Source organism: Rattus norvegicus, chromosome 7 (assembly GCF_021556685.1).
Source record: "Rattus norvegicus strain SHRSP/BbbUtx chromosome 7, alternate assembly SHRSP_T2T, whole genome shotgun sequence".
NCBI classification, from domain to species: Eukaryota; Metazoa; Chordata; class Mammalia; order Rodentia; family Muridae; genus Rattus; species Rattus norvegicus.
This window is the reverse complement of record NC_141540.1, coordinates 66,047,312-66,064,922: the sequence shown is the minus strand read 5'-3', so window position 1 is coordinate 66,064,922 and position 17,611 is coordinate 66,047,312. Positions and strand designations below refer to the sequence as shown.

Genomic DNA, 17,611 nt, shown 5'->3' with positions numbered 1-17,611 from the left:
ATAAAATGTCCTTCGTGGGCTCCCATGTTTGAGCTCTTGGTCTTCAGTTGACAGTGTTGTTTGAGGACCTTGTGGGGCTTTGAGAGGTAGGACCTAGGTGACTCCTGTAGGCTGCTGGGGATAGGCTAACACCGGTTTTCAGCTCTGATTATCTTCCTGATCTGCTAAGATGTGAAAAGTCCTATCAAAAGCTCCCACTGATACGAGAAACGTGGCCCCAGCCTCCTTTATGGACTTATCTCCCAAAGAGTGAGCTGAAGTAACCATTTCCTCCTTGGGGATGCCTCTGTCAAGTTCTGGTTGGAAATGAGAAAACCAGACAACAGGGAGTCATTCTTTCTATCTGCTTAAAGCTCCATTTTTTCCAGTTATTTTCATTGCTGTTCTTTTGTTTGTTTGTTTCTCCTGTGCCATTTCACACCTCACACATGTAAGATCTTAGCCAGATCAATAGTTTTTTTTTTAAATAATACAATGCTGTTTTTATTTAGCTGAAACATCACTGATTGAGCTCCTTGTCAGAAGTTAAATCTATGTAGCAGTATTACTTAGAAAGTTTTACTTGGTTTTTAATAAATACCAAGACCTGACCCCAGGCTCTTTTGGGGTCTTTTCAACCTACATTAAAGCTCTTAAAAGTCAGCTTCTTACCACCCTCCCCCATTCTATGGGTAACAAAGCAGCCCTTGAAAGGTTATGCATGTCTCTGTTCCTTGGGGTCACAAGATACTGTGGCAGCCCTGAGCCAGCATCTTCATATGGAGACTTTGAATGGAGTGAAGCATAGTCTGAGAAAGGTCTTCCCTCTGCCAACCTTTCCCAGAACAGTCATCAACAGGTTTTACCTCATAAGACTCAGCCAGGCCAAGGGCTTAGCCTTGAACCGGTTTTCAATGCACGTACAAAAGTCATTGCTCAAGTGGGCATGTCTTGGCACTTTCCAGAAACTGCAGTTCTGCTCCTGAGGGACCGAGAGACTAGTTGTCAGGTAGGCAACAAATAGTGGGTGCCACCACTGTTGAACTCTAGGTCTCAGCACATAACAGTATGCACATGTGAGAACGTCCCAGGGAAGCATACTAGTTACACGCAATTAACGTGTAATTAATACGCATCTAATAAAACCACCAAGAGACAATAGAAGAAAACCTCACAGAAACAAGTATAGTTACAGAATTACAGCTCTGATGAGCATCCCGCACAGGAAGGAGCCCAGTGGTCTGGAGCAGTGATTTAGCCAAGCCTGGTCAGTTTTCTTCAGAAGACTACGAAGTTGATACGTGCAGGACATTCCTGAGAGTAGGTGGCAGGGAGGTTGGGAGCATTCCAAGGAGAGGAGGCACACTGTACTTATTATGTTCCCGGAGAAAACATGTGAATGTCCACTACTCTTATTTACTGTTCTGTTGGAGAGAAAGGCCTTTGCCTGGGGGTAGAAAGAAATTCTGAGACTAGTCAGTGTGGCCCTCAACTGTTATAATTTTTGCCCTGGAATATTATAACTCCTGATAATTTCCTTCCCCTTCCCTGCCTCTTCCTTCCCCACTCCCGTTACTCTGCACTGTCAGAGTTCCGAGCAGCTCAGGGTGGCCTAGAACTTACTATGTGGCTGAGGAAGGCTCTCATTTCCTGACCCTCTTGCTTCAACCTCCCAGGTTCTGTGCCACCACAACCGTCTCAAAAAACTGTTAGGAATCAATCCAGGCCTTACTGCACGCCAGGCAGGGACGCTATCAGTCAAGCTACATCCTCAGCCTCAAGTCTTTTTACTTTGACATATGTAGAATGTTTGGCGGAAATAGAAAATGGAAGTTCCTTTCACTTTCTCCAGGGGTGCGCAACTCTAACCAGTGACTAAATCTGCCCTCTCCCGAGAGCCGTCCACTTCACTGTTAAGAGAATGTGTATGTCAGGGTTGGGGATTTAGCTCAGCGGTAGAGCGCTTGCCTAGCAAGCGCAAGGCCCTGGGTTCGGTCCCCAGCTCTAAAAAAAAAAAAAAAAGAAAAAAAAATGTGTATGTCGCAGTCTTAAATTATTTTGATAATGTGAATGATCGTTGGGTTTCCTAGTGTCGACCAATTCTGGTTAGAAACGCATAAGCTCTTTGTTTCCACATCGAGGCATCAGTGAGTTTTAGTGTGAGCCTGTCCGAGATTTGGCCGTGGATACAGCGTGACTTTCCAAAGTTCACGAGCTGGGACATTGGTCCCCAGTGCAATGGTGTTCAGGTGCTGGATCTTTAAGAGGTGGGGCCTGGTGCAAGATAATTAGGTCACATGGTCACAACGAGCCACAAGAGAGGTGCTAAACAGTGCAGACACATTATCTCACCTGTGCAGCTCTGTGCCTCCTTAAAACTTTGAAAAAATAAAAAGGGATCAAGGTATGTCGGAATAGCAGTTATAGCCAGCACCAAATGATCCCTCTTGGTGATTACCAAAGGAGCCGATTGAATAATTCTGCCCTCCAATGCATGAGTATACCATATAGGGGATATTCCGAACTTATCCATTCCGTGGCCTCCCTTGTGCCTTCTCCTATCCCGGCAGCTCCTAGAGCAACCAGGAGAACTAAGCTTGCCAGGGGTACCTTCGGAATGGATGGGATGCCCGTGACCTTCTACCACACTCGTCTGCGTTACTACCCATTCCCCCCTGGGTTTTACTCACTTCCTCAAAGAGCATTCACGAACGGAGGTTGTCACGACAGACACTGTGACGCACCATGACACAGTGGACTTGGTGTCTTTGCTTATGCGAGTGTGTCTGATACCACAGAAATTTCAACGCACTTAGGTCATAGGACCAGGTTCCCCTAACTGCGCATCGGACTGCATTAATTTTACGATCGTGTTTTCATGACGAGCAATGTATTCTTTTTTAAAAAATGTTAAATACTATGTCTGAGGATTCTGGAAATGTTTTCTACTTTTTAATTGATGCCCCGGGGCGGAGGGGGGGCACCGATTTGTTTGCGATCTTGTGTTTATTTTGTGGGTACATTACACCCTGGCCAGGTGTCTCAGGACCATGTAAGATTCTCTTGACTTTGTTTCTCATATCTCAAAACGTATATTTTATTAAGACCTCTGTCCCTGTGGCTTCCCTTGGCAGGCGTCTGAGCACACGCGGCAGGCGTGGTTAGATGCTGTGGCTGCAAAAGTTACTGAGGCATGGCGGAGGTCTAGGGAGGATGTAGGTAGGAAAGCCAATCGGGTAACCCATAAGAGGCCCTGAGTTGTCATCAGGATGGTGTAGTTAGTCCTGAAGCGAGGCGTTACAGAATCACAGATCTCGTAGAGTGAAACGAATTTGCACTGGAAGTGGGAAGGGCGTAGGCGAGAAGGACAGACATGAGGACTGATTTGGGGAGGATGTGGGGTCTGTGTTACAGAAGTAGGTGCTGCAAACTGATTGGCTGGACCAGAGGCAGAGCTGAAGGGCCGAGTGCCTACCTAGCCTGTGTGAGCCCCTAGGTTCAATTCCAAGCATCACACAGAGAAAACCCCTGCAAAACGAGACCAGTGGTCAATACCTACATACTTCTATGTATGCAGATATAACTATGTAGATAGTTTCATATAGTATGTAAATGAAAAAAATGTTGATATTGTTCAGAGATAAGGTGAGCTTTGAGGATGCTTGAGAAGACAGATTTTTGTGACCAAAGAAAACCCTTAACTTTTCTCATTTGTACTTTGATGAGTTCTCTCCAAGCTAATTTAGGTGAGGAGAGCCACCACGTCCAGTGCGCTTCAGTCCTCTGGCATAGTTTCAAAGAGATCTCCTTTCCCCAGTTAGTTAACTGCACTTCCACAGAGGGGAAAGTCCTCTCTGCCAGCAGGACGTCCCTAACAGGACTCCTGCTGCTCCGTTCTTGTATCTTGCTGTGGCAGCTGTGAACGTACATACGGTGGCCCGTGAATGTGCGATATAAATCCGACTGAGCATGCCCACTAATTGGGTCGAGAGCTCGATACAGACAATGCTGTCTCATAGCGGCCTGTGTGGATAGGCCCAGTCACAGGGTTAATTCTGCTTGAAAGCACTCAGCAGCATCTTGAGAGTAATTACCCAACAGCAGTTTCCCACAGCCAGACCAAGGGCTTCAAAGACTTCTGCGTTTACAGCCAGCATTACCCTGTATCTGAGACGCAGTGTTCCCACAAGGACTCTCGTCTCTCTTCCTCCTTATTAAGCCTATGGGGTGACTAAGTTCACGCACTGTGTGCTAAGAACCTGCCGGGAAATTGCTTGGTGCTAAGTAACTGAAAATCTTTGATAATAACGATGGACTGGATTTGTTTATTGCTCTACAATACAATTGAAGTAAGTTTATCTGTAAAGAAAGGTTGGAGATTTTAGAAAGCAAAAATCCCTTCTATGGAAAGCAAATTTCGAGAAATTATTTTTTTTTTCTTACGGTGTGACTCGAATTACTATGTGCATTCAATTGAAATGGTTGAAAAGAAAATATATGTTTACATTTAAGGAAATGATGTCCTTTTTTGACCGATATATATAAATCTATAATTACTGTACCTCCCACCCCAGATTTTTTTTGTAATTTTTATATTAATTTTTCTTTTTTATTGTTTTACAGGTCAGAAACGAAATTTGACTCTGGTTCAGGTATGTTTACACTAATAATGTTATTCTGAGTACATACATATATTTTACATGATGCTTTGGAAAGTAATTTAGGACATCCAGAACCATTTTGATTTAAAACAGACTGAGCACTCTCTTCTTGAAATATGAGCCCCACCTCAGGATGCTTCAGACCATAATTGGAGATGTTCATTTTGGGACCTTTAATACTTTGGAAACAAGTGCTAATTGCCATCTGAGTCCCCTTTAAAGCAGGTGTGTCTGCTGCACACCGTCACTGCCCACAACGGAACACTACTTTGTAGATAGACAAAGCACCTTAAATATTTGAATGCTTGAAGAGTGTTTGCAAGTGATTTGGGGTGGGGAGACACATTTTAATCCAGCAAAGAACAAAGGGTTTCCTACTGTAGAGTTGGAAATTCATCTATGGCATAGATGTTTCAATGTTTTATCGGGGGAATGATAGAAAATTAAAATCACCTCAAGCTGTTGCTTTGTATCTACGGAGACAGACAGATACATGGCAGTAACCTCAGTCATGTTGGATGCTCTCTTGTCATTGAGAATGGATGTGGTCCTGTGTCCCTCACCTCCTGCTGAGATCTGGGCACAGAAGAGTTCCCAGTGCCGTTTATGATTTTGTCTCACGTTGGGAGCCAAGGAGCTGTGGCCCTTTGATGGATTTTGATACATCGACATTAGTTTTCAATCCTAATGGATAATAATTTGCAGGTGGAAAGTACATGCCTTGTTGGATTTAAGAGTCACACTTAGAGTCATGTGTTTTACTGTATCTTTGCCTAAAATGCCTTAGCTTGCAGAGGGGCTGTAACTTCCTCTCCAGAGTGGCATCACTGAGCTCCCTTGCTTTCTTTCTCATGAGCCTGATCGCCCTTGTGCACTACAGTTGTACGAGTTTCTCTAGTTTAGAGGGACTAGTCTTAGCCAGCGAAGTCTATAGATTTGACCTAATAAGTTCACCTAATTTAAACGCTGGGCTGACCCTTTCTAGTCAGAATGTTCTGGGACTCCTAAGTCACGAGTGTGCCACTGTTGCAGCAAGATAAACAGAAGTCAGACACAAAGTGTTAGCAATAGACATCTAAAGATGAAATGACATTGAAGCTACTGATTGACCACTGGCCCCATGAAATCGCACCAGAATACACCTTTAATAGTTGAAATCTCTAAGCACAGTAATAAGTAAACTGATGGAGATTAAAATTACAGCAAGACTACATGCTTTAGAAAACCTGCCCATCACCAAATAATAAGGTAACAACTATTGTTTATTGATTATATAATTCTGTTCTTTAAAAATCAGATGAGAAGTTGGTTTTGAGGTCCGCAACCTGGAATGTGGCTTTAAAAAAATAAGCCCACCCAGTAGGTCAGTTTGAAAGTAAGCTGTGAATAAAGCACAAAACCGAAATGTGAGGCTGCTACTGTCAAAGTCAAATAATTTACCTTGCGATTTTTAATCCAAATTAAAGTGTGCTGCTAACGTTGTGTACAGAAGGCTAGTGTTTATTGGGGAAATAGTTTTGTTCTGTTTTGTTTTTTCGGAGCTGGGGACCGAACTCAGGACCTTGTGCTTGCTAGGCAAGCGCTCTACCACTGAGCCAAATCCCCAACCCCTATTGGAGAAATAGTTACAACGTCTCTATAGGCTCGCTTTTCACTCCTTTGGCCTAAGATTTTTGCCCACACCTCATTTCTTCAATTTCGGTTTTTCGAATGTCTGTTAGACAACATCCACTTATCTTTGAAAACTACAGTTAGAGATGTCTAGAGTCTTATGGGAAATAAGAATTAAAAGTTTATCTGTACTTTGATCTTTGCATCGAACTATGGAGAAAATTTAGATGTTTTAAAATTAAGAAATAAGTCACTTTTTCCCCTTCCAAGCTCTGAGCTCTAAGCTTATCATTGATGAGGACTCAGAGGAAGGAAACAGCGTTTGTTCTTTGGTGTTTTCTAACAGGCAGATTTTGGCTATGAATGAGGTGATACTGGGACAATTAAATGTCTGACTCTACTAGGTTCAGTTTCTTTACTGCTCATGAAGTACAGCTCTGTTTGGTGCCGCACACGGATTGGCAAAGCCAGGTCTTTGTCTGAAGACTGGCACCATATTAAAATGATGATCGATGCCTAGCAAAGCCCAGGATTGTGACATTTTTCTATGTGTGTTTGTGTGCTTGCATATATGTGTGTGTGTGTGTGTGTGTGTGTGTGTGTGCATGGGTTTGTTAAGGGAAGTAACCAGTTTATGAACAACATTTGTAGTTTGTACAGATGAGTTTCAGGCTGAGGTAGAAGGAAGGCTTTCACTACCATCACATAGTTTAAAAAGAAAATCAGTTGTTGAGTACACCCTAAATTATCAACCAAGAAAATAACATAAAGACTTGATTATTACGTTTTTTTAATAAACAGAAGCCAACAGACAATCTTCTGCTATATTTTAAGTGTGTATATGTGTGTGTGTGTGTGTGTGTGTGTGTGTGTGTGTGTGTGTGTGTGGTGTAGACATATATGTGAGTATGGTGGCCAGGGGATAACCTTTGCTGGACTAAAGGTGTGTACCATCATGTCTGACTCTATTTCTCTGGCAGAGAGCTGGCTAAGTAGGCTAGATTGATGACCAGCAGTTCAAGGGACCTACTCTCTTTGCCCCTGGACTCCTGTGGTATGATTACAGCATGATGTCCCGCCTTTTTCTTTTTTTTAACATGTGGGTTCTGGGGATCAAAATCAAGTCTTCACGTTTGCAAGACAAGCACTCTACTGATGGAGCCATCTTCTTAGATCTCCTCAAGTTTTTAAAATTAAAGAATGAGAATGTGTTATGTGCATGGGTGCTTGCATGAGTTTGTGTAGAGCATATGTGTGCAGTGCCCACGGAGGTCAGAAGAGGGTGTTGGATCTCCTAGAACTTGAGTTACAGGGAGTTAAGAGCTGCTACATAGGTGGGAGGAACCAAACTTAGGTCCTTCACAAGAGCAGTGTGTACCCTTAACCACTGGGCTGTTTCTCCAGCCCCTGAAATTAAGACTTTTATGCAGAAAATTTCAATCATACTTTAAATGTAGGGAGAGTAGTTATCAGTGAGCGCCACATCACTATCAATTAAAATTTACTCTTATTAATGCTGTGTCAAAGTCTTGCCTTTTTCTCATAATATTTTACATTTTATGTGGTTTACTTAAAACCTGACAATTACGGATTGTTCTGACCTACCGAATCGGGGCCAATTAAGTTTTCAGGGTTTTTACCTGTCGTAAAAGTTTAGGGCACACACAGACTATGAGTTGGAGGATTGTGATACTTCTGTGTTCACACTTGAAAAGTCATCCACTTAGGAAATCCTGCAGCCAGCACGGAGGCACTGCGTCCACTCTGACCTGAGAATCACGGAAACGCCCCACCCACATGATGACTGTGGATGGGCCCCGAGCTCCTGTTTCTCTGTGATTTCTATGTACTGAGTTCTGCCGTGAATTCCACATTTACATATGTGTTCCATTGATTCATGCAACCTGAGGTTTGGCTTTGTCAGACGAGAACAGATGAGCTGGCCTTCTGTGTTAACGTGAGGTCCTAGTGCATGTCTCTTCTTGCCTAAGAGCTCGTGGAGTTGGTGACTTTATTAAGGGAGCAGAACAGACTTCCTTTCATGTTCAGCATTAGCAAGAGGCCGTGCTCTTCAGCCCACCACCCAAGCAGGAAGCCAGTTGATGCTGGAGGAAGCAGAGCGTCGGGTTTGATGCGGCGATCAAACATGAAAGCCGTATATCAAATCTCAGGAGAGACGTGCTTTTGAAGGCGGAGAGCTGTGGAGTCTATTGCATGATAAACTATATAAACAGAGCCCTGGAGGTCAGGGCGTGGATGCAGACCAGTTAAATAAGGAACTCTGGCTTTGCTCTCTGTCATCCGGACAGGGGTCCCATGCTAACGTGCACAGAGCTGGGAGTGTGAACTTTGCTGGAGAAAAGCGTGGCATCTTTGGAAAATTCATTAACTCTTTCAGCCCACAAACCAAAACAATTTTTCTTAACAAAGGCTCCTAGAAAGCTAGAAATGGAATGGAAAACACGTGCTCTTTTGTCTGTTCTGAATATGCTCCTTAGCAGAAGTGCCAATGAATAGAACGGGGGAAAACTAGGTTGAGGAGGAGTTGAAAAGACCCAGGTCTTCAGTGAAGTTGAAGAACACGCGTGCCGTTCCCGTCCTTGCGGAATAACTGCAAAAAAAAAAAAAAAAAAAAAAAAGTGTGGGTCTTATTCTCTTCTAAATTCTAGGTGTAACGCAAAGACGTAGTTTGAACTTAGTAGTCAATAATGCAATAGGATATTGTGATTTTTCTAAGATTCTGATGCTTACAAGTTAATAACTATCTGTGTAAGACTGCCTGTAGCTGTACGCTGTAGTTTGAAACATCTCAGGCAATGTTTGAGCGAAAAGTGAAAAAAACCAAGCTGAAAGGTATAGTTCCATGGCCCACAAACACGCAAAGTTTTCTACAGAAAGCGCATTGCTTCTGCAATGCTTGGAGTAGCTCTCCTAAGGAAACGGGCTCACAGAACACAGCATCTCAAAGGTATAGGATTTCATGAAAGCAAATTATGGGGGATTAAGAGACCTAATGAGCAAGGGCTGGTGCGGAGAGTAGAGGCGGGAGCACTTGCGCTCTTAAATAAAGCCGGAGCGGAGAAGGTTAGGAGGTCCTAAACAACACCATGTAAAGAGGCAGGGCAGAATAGAATTATCCCAGAGGGTGGAGAGGGAAAAATCCAAGGAATAAAAAGCATCTAGTGTCGCCGTTAGGCTCTTTAGTTGAAAGGGATCTCCACGCTGTGGTGAGGAAATCAAAGGACAGACTCTGTTGATGCCGAAAGGCACGGAGGTGCAGGGTAGAGTGTGATGAGAGGTAATAAGCCAAACAAGATGGACAGTCAGAGCAGAGCAGGGCTGGGGTTTAAACTTCTCACAAACAAGGCAGCTTGCCCTTCTCAAGAAACGCCCATGAGGAAAATATTTCCCACCCTTGCTTCTCTAGACTGACAATACAGTTTAGCCTTACCATTTTGTGATTTAAATTTCTTATTTTAATGACTACAAGGGAAGAAAGGAGAGAAAGTACGATTCTCTCCATGAGAGTGTGGCCATCCATACCTGGACACCATTCAATAGAAATAAGAAAGACACTGGCCATTGAACAGTTCTTTCATTCAACGTGTATTTATTGGGCGTGCTGTATGCCAGATGTTGAGTTCGTAGCTGGGAACACCACTAGACACGATTGCTTCTTACAGAACTTGGTTCATTATATGAATTTCCATTGATTTCTCTGTGTTTAGCAAAGTAGGACTAACAAAGGCTCACCTTACATCCGGACGGTGAGTTTAAGAAGCTCTTGCTGTATTCAGATGAGCTTCTCCTTCTGTTGAAAAGGATGCTGTGTTTGATTGTGGTCCGAAGCTTTGAAGCACTACTTGGCATCTCCTTCCTTGGAGGTCTCACTGTTTAAACATAACAGATTTGATAGCTTGTTGGTAAGGTGAGGTCCAGCTTGTCTCCACTAGGTCATCTTCATGTGAATCCGGTGGTTATACGGTTTTGTTTTAGGGATATTTCATTTTTTTAATAACGGTTTTAGCTGACATTCATGGAGAGAATGAATCCTTAGAACTGTGCCACTAGTGAAAGGAAATCCTGTCTAGAGTATGTTTCTTTACAAAGCTGTGTCACACCATCCTTTGGGCCCTCTGCTGGAAAAGTAGAATCAAGTCTCAAATAATGCCTTTTAAATTGTATCCTCTAGTATTATAGATGTAGGACAGTACTGTATCATACCTCTGTGGATGTAAAATAGCTTGTACCTGCTTTATGATACGTAATAGTGACCGTGCTTTATCAGAGCTGTTTTTAATGATGTTGCTCAGAATGTTTTCTTTCCAGATGATGATTGAGAAGCTAATTAAAAAAAAAAATGGTGCCAGGTACCACAAGAGTAACAGAACTGTGCTGTTTTCTCGGGTTTTGTTTTTTTTACTTTTTTTTTTTTTAATGGAGTGTGCTGGATGTCTCTACAGTTTTGTTCAGATGACTGCAGAACCTGGAAAAGCTGTTGCTGCTGTTGATGCATAACACACTGCTATTATTGGTCTTTTTATATAAATATAAATATATATATATACAGATATATAATTTGAATTTTTTGAAACTTTAGCTGTGCTGTCAACTTTGGAAAAAAGTATCCCCGTTTACTGTATTGAGTTGGCACTGTACAGAAATTAACAGCCGTATTGGTCTAGAAATGTTGAACTTAAGTTTTTTCCATTTGTACAGGGGTAACACACTGTATTAAATATGTAAGGTCTTATCTACGTGGGTTTGATTACAAAAACTAATAAAGTATTCTCTAAATTCAAAAAAAAAAAAAAAAAAGAAGCTCTTGCTGTTCAAGCACCAGCCAATGTGTTTTAAGTTTACACAAATACACTTCTCTTTACATTGCTCAACCCATAAGGGATTCCCACTCAGCCTTTACATTGGTGCCAGCATCTCAGGAAGGAGTGCTATGGCACCACCGTAGGCTGCCGGGAGAGGTCACTGAGAACATAACAGGGGTGCATCCTTATAAATGCTGCTGTTTGCATTTGTCTCTTGACTTGCCCTCTTCAAGGCTGGCATGAGAAGTCAGGTCTCCTCTCTAACAACCTTACAGGTTGTATAGAAGCAAGCACACAGTCGGCTGTCTTCCACAAACCAACTGGAAGTAAGCAGGAGGCAGCAGAGAATGGACTGAGTGCCAAGGCTAGCCCTCATGTAAACATGTAAACTGCTTTTTTTTTTTTTTTTTTTTTTTTTTTTGGCTTTCATGTTTGCCACTAGATCACACATTTTATCCTTTTCCTCCCCCTTTTTTGGAGTTAAATCCTTTAAAGCTATGAATTTCTTCCCTTGATGGTATAGCCGAGTCCTGAACAGTTTTATATAGTCTTTTTAAAAACCTTCAGTTTTGTTCTTTCCTTGGGCATGTTAATGCTTGTGAAAATGCTCTCACTGCTAGCAATTGCCCTTTCTTTTCTCTGGTGAGGTGCAGAGCACGTACAGGAACGGAGATGGCTCAGAGTCTGTAACTTACCCACTGTATTAGAGCATGCTGTGCTCAACCTTATAAAACCTTATCAAAACGTGTCCTGAGTTAGAGCGGTCATACTTTTTTTGAAATGGAGTCAGTTCTTTTCTTATTTCTCATGATTTGGAAACCAAACTCCAGCCGTGCCGTTTGTGGTAAATAATCATGAAAATATTTGCATAGCGCTTTACCATTACAAACCATTTTCATAAATCTTACCAAGTTTGAGCCTCACAAAAAAGTTTTATAAGTTCTGCTAGGCCATACTCATCAGTGAAGGGAGTGGGCCCCAGAAAGTTATGCAGCTTCCTTAAGACCACGCAGATATTCGTAGGTCCTAGTAGTTATGGCTGAACAGGGCTGAATAGTATAAGCCCAATTACTGCTACCAGTGACACGGTTATACTTACTAACATGCTAGTTTCCAATACTCTAGCCCAGAATACTACTACCAAAGCACTGGACTAGTATGCAGATATTTTTACTTCAACTTCTGCTTACACATGTAAGACATAAAGGAGGACATACAGCATTTCTTACTTTCATTGACCTTGTAATCTCATTGAACTAATGAGGTCTATAGGTTCATCAACATGGTTGATTCTCACAATGTAATCCAAGGGGGATCTTTAGAAAGGGAACTACCTAGGGTGTGGTAGGTCTTCAAGAATCGGGGTAGATATAAATAAGGAGAGAGACCATTTTAAATAGCCATCTGGGGCCAGATTCAGAGATAACAGTGATAAGTATCTTTGGGGATGAATAAGGAAACTGACCCACCAGAACTAGAGAAATTTGTTGAAAAGGTCCAGGGGTGTTGAGATCTTATTACAGATTCTGGGGTATAGAACATAAAGAGTTTGGGGGTAACCCTGTAGATAACAGTATCATTTGGTAATGTTGACTTTATATGCCAACATTATATGTCACCACAGGATGTTCTTGGAACATTTCTCTCCTTGACACATCTTGCTCATTCCTGGGCAGAAATAAGCGAGATCATCCAACGGTACCTAGAAATTCTGATGGGACAGGACTCTTGGTCCCAGGATTAAGAGTCTGTCAGCTTGTCTAGTATGAAAAGATTCTGCTCATTAAAGAACAAATGTAAATCAATGACATATATTATTTTTGTCTATCATATTAAAAACACTCTTTTTTTTTTTTTTTTTTTTTTTTTTTTTTTTTTTTGCTTCTTTTTTTCGGAGCTGGGGACCGAACCCAGGGCCTTGCGCTTCCTAGGCAAGCGCTCTACCACTGAGCTAAATCCCCAACCCTTAAAAACACTCTTTTACGTGTTTTAAAAATACTGTTTTGTTTTAGACAGGATTTCAGCCCAGCTCAGGAAGGTCTAGAGCTGGCCATCTTCTTGCCTCAGCCTCCCAAGTGCGGGCGCATAGTTGTACTGACAGATGTTTGCTTCCCTGTGCTGGAGTTCTGAGGGCCCTGCATATGCCAGGCAAATGTTCCGTCACCAAACTCTCAATTCAGCTAGACTTTTAAAACTTGTTTTATGTATAAATAGCTTCTTCTTTTCTCTTGTATTATGCAATTACACTACAGAAAAGAACGTTTTAGAGGAGGTTCTTTTGGGGTGAGAAATGGCTCAATGATTACGCATGCTTACTGTTCTTACAGAGAACCCAAATCCAGTTCCCAGCACCCAAGGCTCGCAACTGCCTGCAACACCAGCTCCAGGGGATCTGATAGCCAATTCTGGCTTCTGTGGGTACCCACACTCATATACACATATCCTGACACATAACTTAAAATGACACAAATAAGTCTTTTATAAAAATATTTTATTTTTTAATTCATTTCCCAATCTCTGATGGTAGGAACTAAATATGAATGAATTTTGAGCAATATTTTTGCTTGATGATCACTAATCTTGTAAATTTTCATATACACACATACATATGACATCTTATTATTGATTTGAAAACATTTAATTACTATATAGTAAACAATTAACTCACATTATATCTTCACACAATATGGCCTGTGTAATGTTTGTTGAGTGGATGGAAGACAGGTGAAATGGTGTCAAGTTTTATAAAGCCTGTTACGCCATTTTCAAAGTAATGTTGAATATTCACCATTATTAACAAAAGTAGTATTTTTTAAAGAAACAGTGTATCTATAAATTACTTCATATCCAAATCATGTTATGAATGGAAGGATGATTGGTGGGAGATAAAAAGTGTCAATAACCAGAAACTCAGTAACAGTAGAGGTGTTTAGTGTCAGAGTTTAGTGACAGTAGAGGTGCTTAGTGGTGGAGCTTACTAGCAGTAGAGGTGCTTAGTGGTGGAGTTTAGTGACAGTAGAGGTACTTAGTGGCAGAGTTTAGTGACAGTAGAGATGCTTAGTGGCGGAGTTTCCTAGCTCAGAGCATCTATACAAAGATTTGACTTTTATGCTATAACAGTGAGAATATACCTGAGGCTCTGCAGGCAATTAAAAAAATGGAGTTTAGAGCTTTTCCCCTCACATTTTAGATTTCAGTTTACTTCTATAATAACATTTCCTTAGCATTAATTTTTTCTAGTGTTGTTTACTAATAGAAAAATCTGTATGTGAAAGTTACATCAATATTTCATTCAAATGTAGCCATTCAGATTTCTTTTTATAGGAATCTGTATATTTTTTGAGGGTTTCAGGGTTTTTCTGTGTAGGCCTGACTATCCTGGAACTCACTCTGTAGACCAGGCTGTGTTGAATTCACAGAGATCTACCTGCTTTAGCCCTTCATGCTGGGATTAGGGGTGCACACCAGCACCAGCCATTTTTATAGGGATCTGTTTAAATGTGTTATACTTTGTGACTTGCTTTAGTAGCATTTAGTAGAATCATGCATGAAATCGATTGGTAGCCACTTTTCCACTTTACTTTTCTTACTGCTAGATTTATGATTTTCCTCTTCAGGAATTATTCTTCTTAATTATGTTTTTCTGATTTAGATGACGTGTGACATAGCACAATTTGAGTCATGTGTCTGTGGAACAAAACACGGAAGCGTTCTATATTTATCTTTTATCTGAATTTGCCAGTGAGTCGTGGGATGGCTTTGTATAGAATGATCCAAACCAGAAAAGCTATGGTTTAGAAAATGTCTTAATCTGTTTCAGATAGCTTAGTGGGGTGATCTAGTAAAGTTGACGTGATTAATGACTGAAGAAGATTAAAATATTTTCACATTCTCTTTTTAATGACCACTATCTTGTTTCTGCCCTGAAATTTACAGCTAGTAAAATTATTATGAGAAAAATGCATCAATCATAATCCACTTGAAGTTGTTTAACCTTATCAAAATGGGCTTGGTTTCTAGTCAAAAGACATAAATTAAGAATGAATTTCAACTCAAATCTAGCTTTTGTGATTATCTATAATATATTCATTAAAGTGTTAAAATTTACTAGGCTTAGCATAAAGGACCTAAGATTATTGCTTTTCAATTAGTGTGTAATTTTAAAATGTTATCTTTATAGCTAGGCATATCCTCATCATTTGGAAAACAGAGCATCTCAGAAAGTGTCACTTGTAGTTAAATAGGTGGCACAAGTGTAGCTCTGAACGTTGGACATTTGCCCATTGACTCTGTCAGCTCTGCCTTTTTAATCCCCAGATAACGATGTGTATTCATTCTCTGTCATATTTACCTAGAGGAAGCCTTTCCTAATCCCTCATTTTTCTCCTTCACTAAGGTTATGTGTAAATACTACATAAAGTAGGCAAATGGAAGGAAGTCTGCTTTGTCTAAAGATAACCATTCATCTTACGCAGGCAACATCAGCCTGGCTTTGAGAGGCGAGCGATAGGAGGTTGTTTGCTGGAAGGAAGAGACAGGGTAAGACCAAAGCCAAACTATGTTGCAAATCAAGCCAAACTCTGTTGCAAACTGATATTAGATCCCTTTAAAGCGTGGATGTGGTTTTCTGTCGGGTGTGCTCTGCCGACCTTACGTTGTCTCATTCTTGGTGTCTCTTACACCTCCCAGCAGAGCATTTCTCTGAAAGCCTGGTGATTGCTGACAGGTATCGGAAAGCTTCCCTTTAGCGTTGTTTTCTGATGTGCAATGTGTAGTGGCTATTCAATCCAGTTGAGGGAAGAGGGAAGTTAGTTTTTCTTCCTTCCTTCCTTCCTTCCTTCCTTCCTTCCTTCCTTCCTTCCTTCCTTCCTTCCTTCCTATGTTTCGAATGTGTGTGGGGGGGAACCCCAAACATAACTCTTTCAGTCTCATTTACTTCTGACAAATTCCTTTGTCCACTGAACACAAAGTTTTAAGTATAGTATTGTGAGCTTTACCTTACTCATGGGAACAGCCTAAAAAAAAGATACAAGAGAATTTAATGATTTTTCAGAGACCAATAAACATTTCCAAAGTTTAACCAAATTGGGAATCATAGAAATATAAATTAGGGCTTCAAGAGTATAGTTAGACTAAGTTAGTAATGCATCAGAATTTTGATGCCTTTTTTTTTTTTTTTTTTGGGTTCTTTTTTTTCGGAGCTGGGGACCGAACCCAGGGCCTTGCGCTTCCTAGGTAAGCGCTCTACCACTGAGCTAAATCCCCAGCCCCTTGATGCCTTTTTAATTTTTCCAAAAAGGAACTTGATGATTGCTTATCAAATTCTAATTTCAGAAACTTTATAGGGAAAATAGTCAAAGGCAAATGTGGAAGAGTATTCAGAAAATACTCAAGGTCATAGGAAGAAAGAAAAGGAAAGGAAAGAAAAAGGAAATGAGTGGAGAGAGAGGGGGAAGAGAGGAAAGAGACTCTAAATATTCCAAATATCTATATTAAGGGCAGGGCACCATATTTTCTCTAGAATTAAAAAAAAAGTACAGCAAATATTAATGGTAGTTACTGCAGTGACGTAAGATCACATCCAGGTGATCTTAGAGCTTTCTTAGAGCTTCTTGTAATATTCTATATTCTAGTGTACTGTGCAAAAGCATCCTACACATTTATAAACAGGGAAAAGACAATCATTATACCTAACCTTTCTGGATCCCTGTGTCCACCACCTCTGCTCCTGGCAGAAGATCTCCACCCAATGACTTTCAGAATGCTCTAGTCATTCCACAGGCTACTGTCTCAAGAAATACAAGTTTGTAATGTAAAGGAAAGAAATATGGTTTGCACTACGGGCTTCCCATCAAGTGAACAAAGGCAGGAACATTGCCTTATGTGAATGTCGTGGGAGCAGGAGGAGGAAGTCACCAAGACTGACACTCGGAAGCCTTAAAGAAGAAAGAGACCAGCTGGAAACCGGATCGTGACCTTCACAAGTCAAAAGATGGTGGACTCCCTCAGTGTCGCATGGCTTTTCTCATGGTAGCTTTGCAGAATATTAAAACCAACAGCTGAAGCGAAGGGTAGTTGAAGGGAAGGAGGAACTGGCTCTTTCCCCAGAAAGGGAGCAGCTGATCGATGACAGTGTGTATTCTTCAGAAACCAATGTTGGTTAAATAAAGCTACCACGAACATGCTTCCAAGCTGAAGGCCTTTAATTTGTGACTTTTTAAATGTAGCCTAGAACTTACTGTGTCTGTCTTCCGACTCTGCCTTTTGTAAGTGGTGCAGCTACTCCTGGAAGGACTGGCCAGGATGTGAGATACAGACACTGTCAAAGATAAGAGTGGGTTGTTTTGTCGTTGTTGTTTTTCAAAAGTTCGTTCCTAAGTTACCTGCTTTGAGCTCAGGATATATTTTGTTGTGCAAAAGTGGCATTCTTCAAGGCCAGTTTTCCTGGGGGCGGAACCTATAATGTACTCTAGTATGTTATAGTATGTAACAGTCTCAGTAGACAGTTTATTGAGACTGTCAGGCTGGGATGTCAAG

General features: G+C 41.2%; 1 protein-coding gene across 11 annotated transcripts in view; it reads left to right on the top strand.

The window, feature by feature from the left end:
- Nucleotides 1-17,611, top strand: part of Msrb3 (methionine sulfoxide reductase B3) — a 128,099-nt gene that overhangs the window by 74,970 nt on the left and 35,518 nt on the right. For all 11 annotated transcript variants that reach the window (XM_087559009.1, NM_001398959.1, XM_087559002.1 and 8 more), the window contains 1 exon segment: nucleotides 4,603-4,631. In XM_087559009.1, coding sequence (XP_087415135.1) covers nucleotides 4,603-4,631 — 29 coding nt within the window.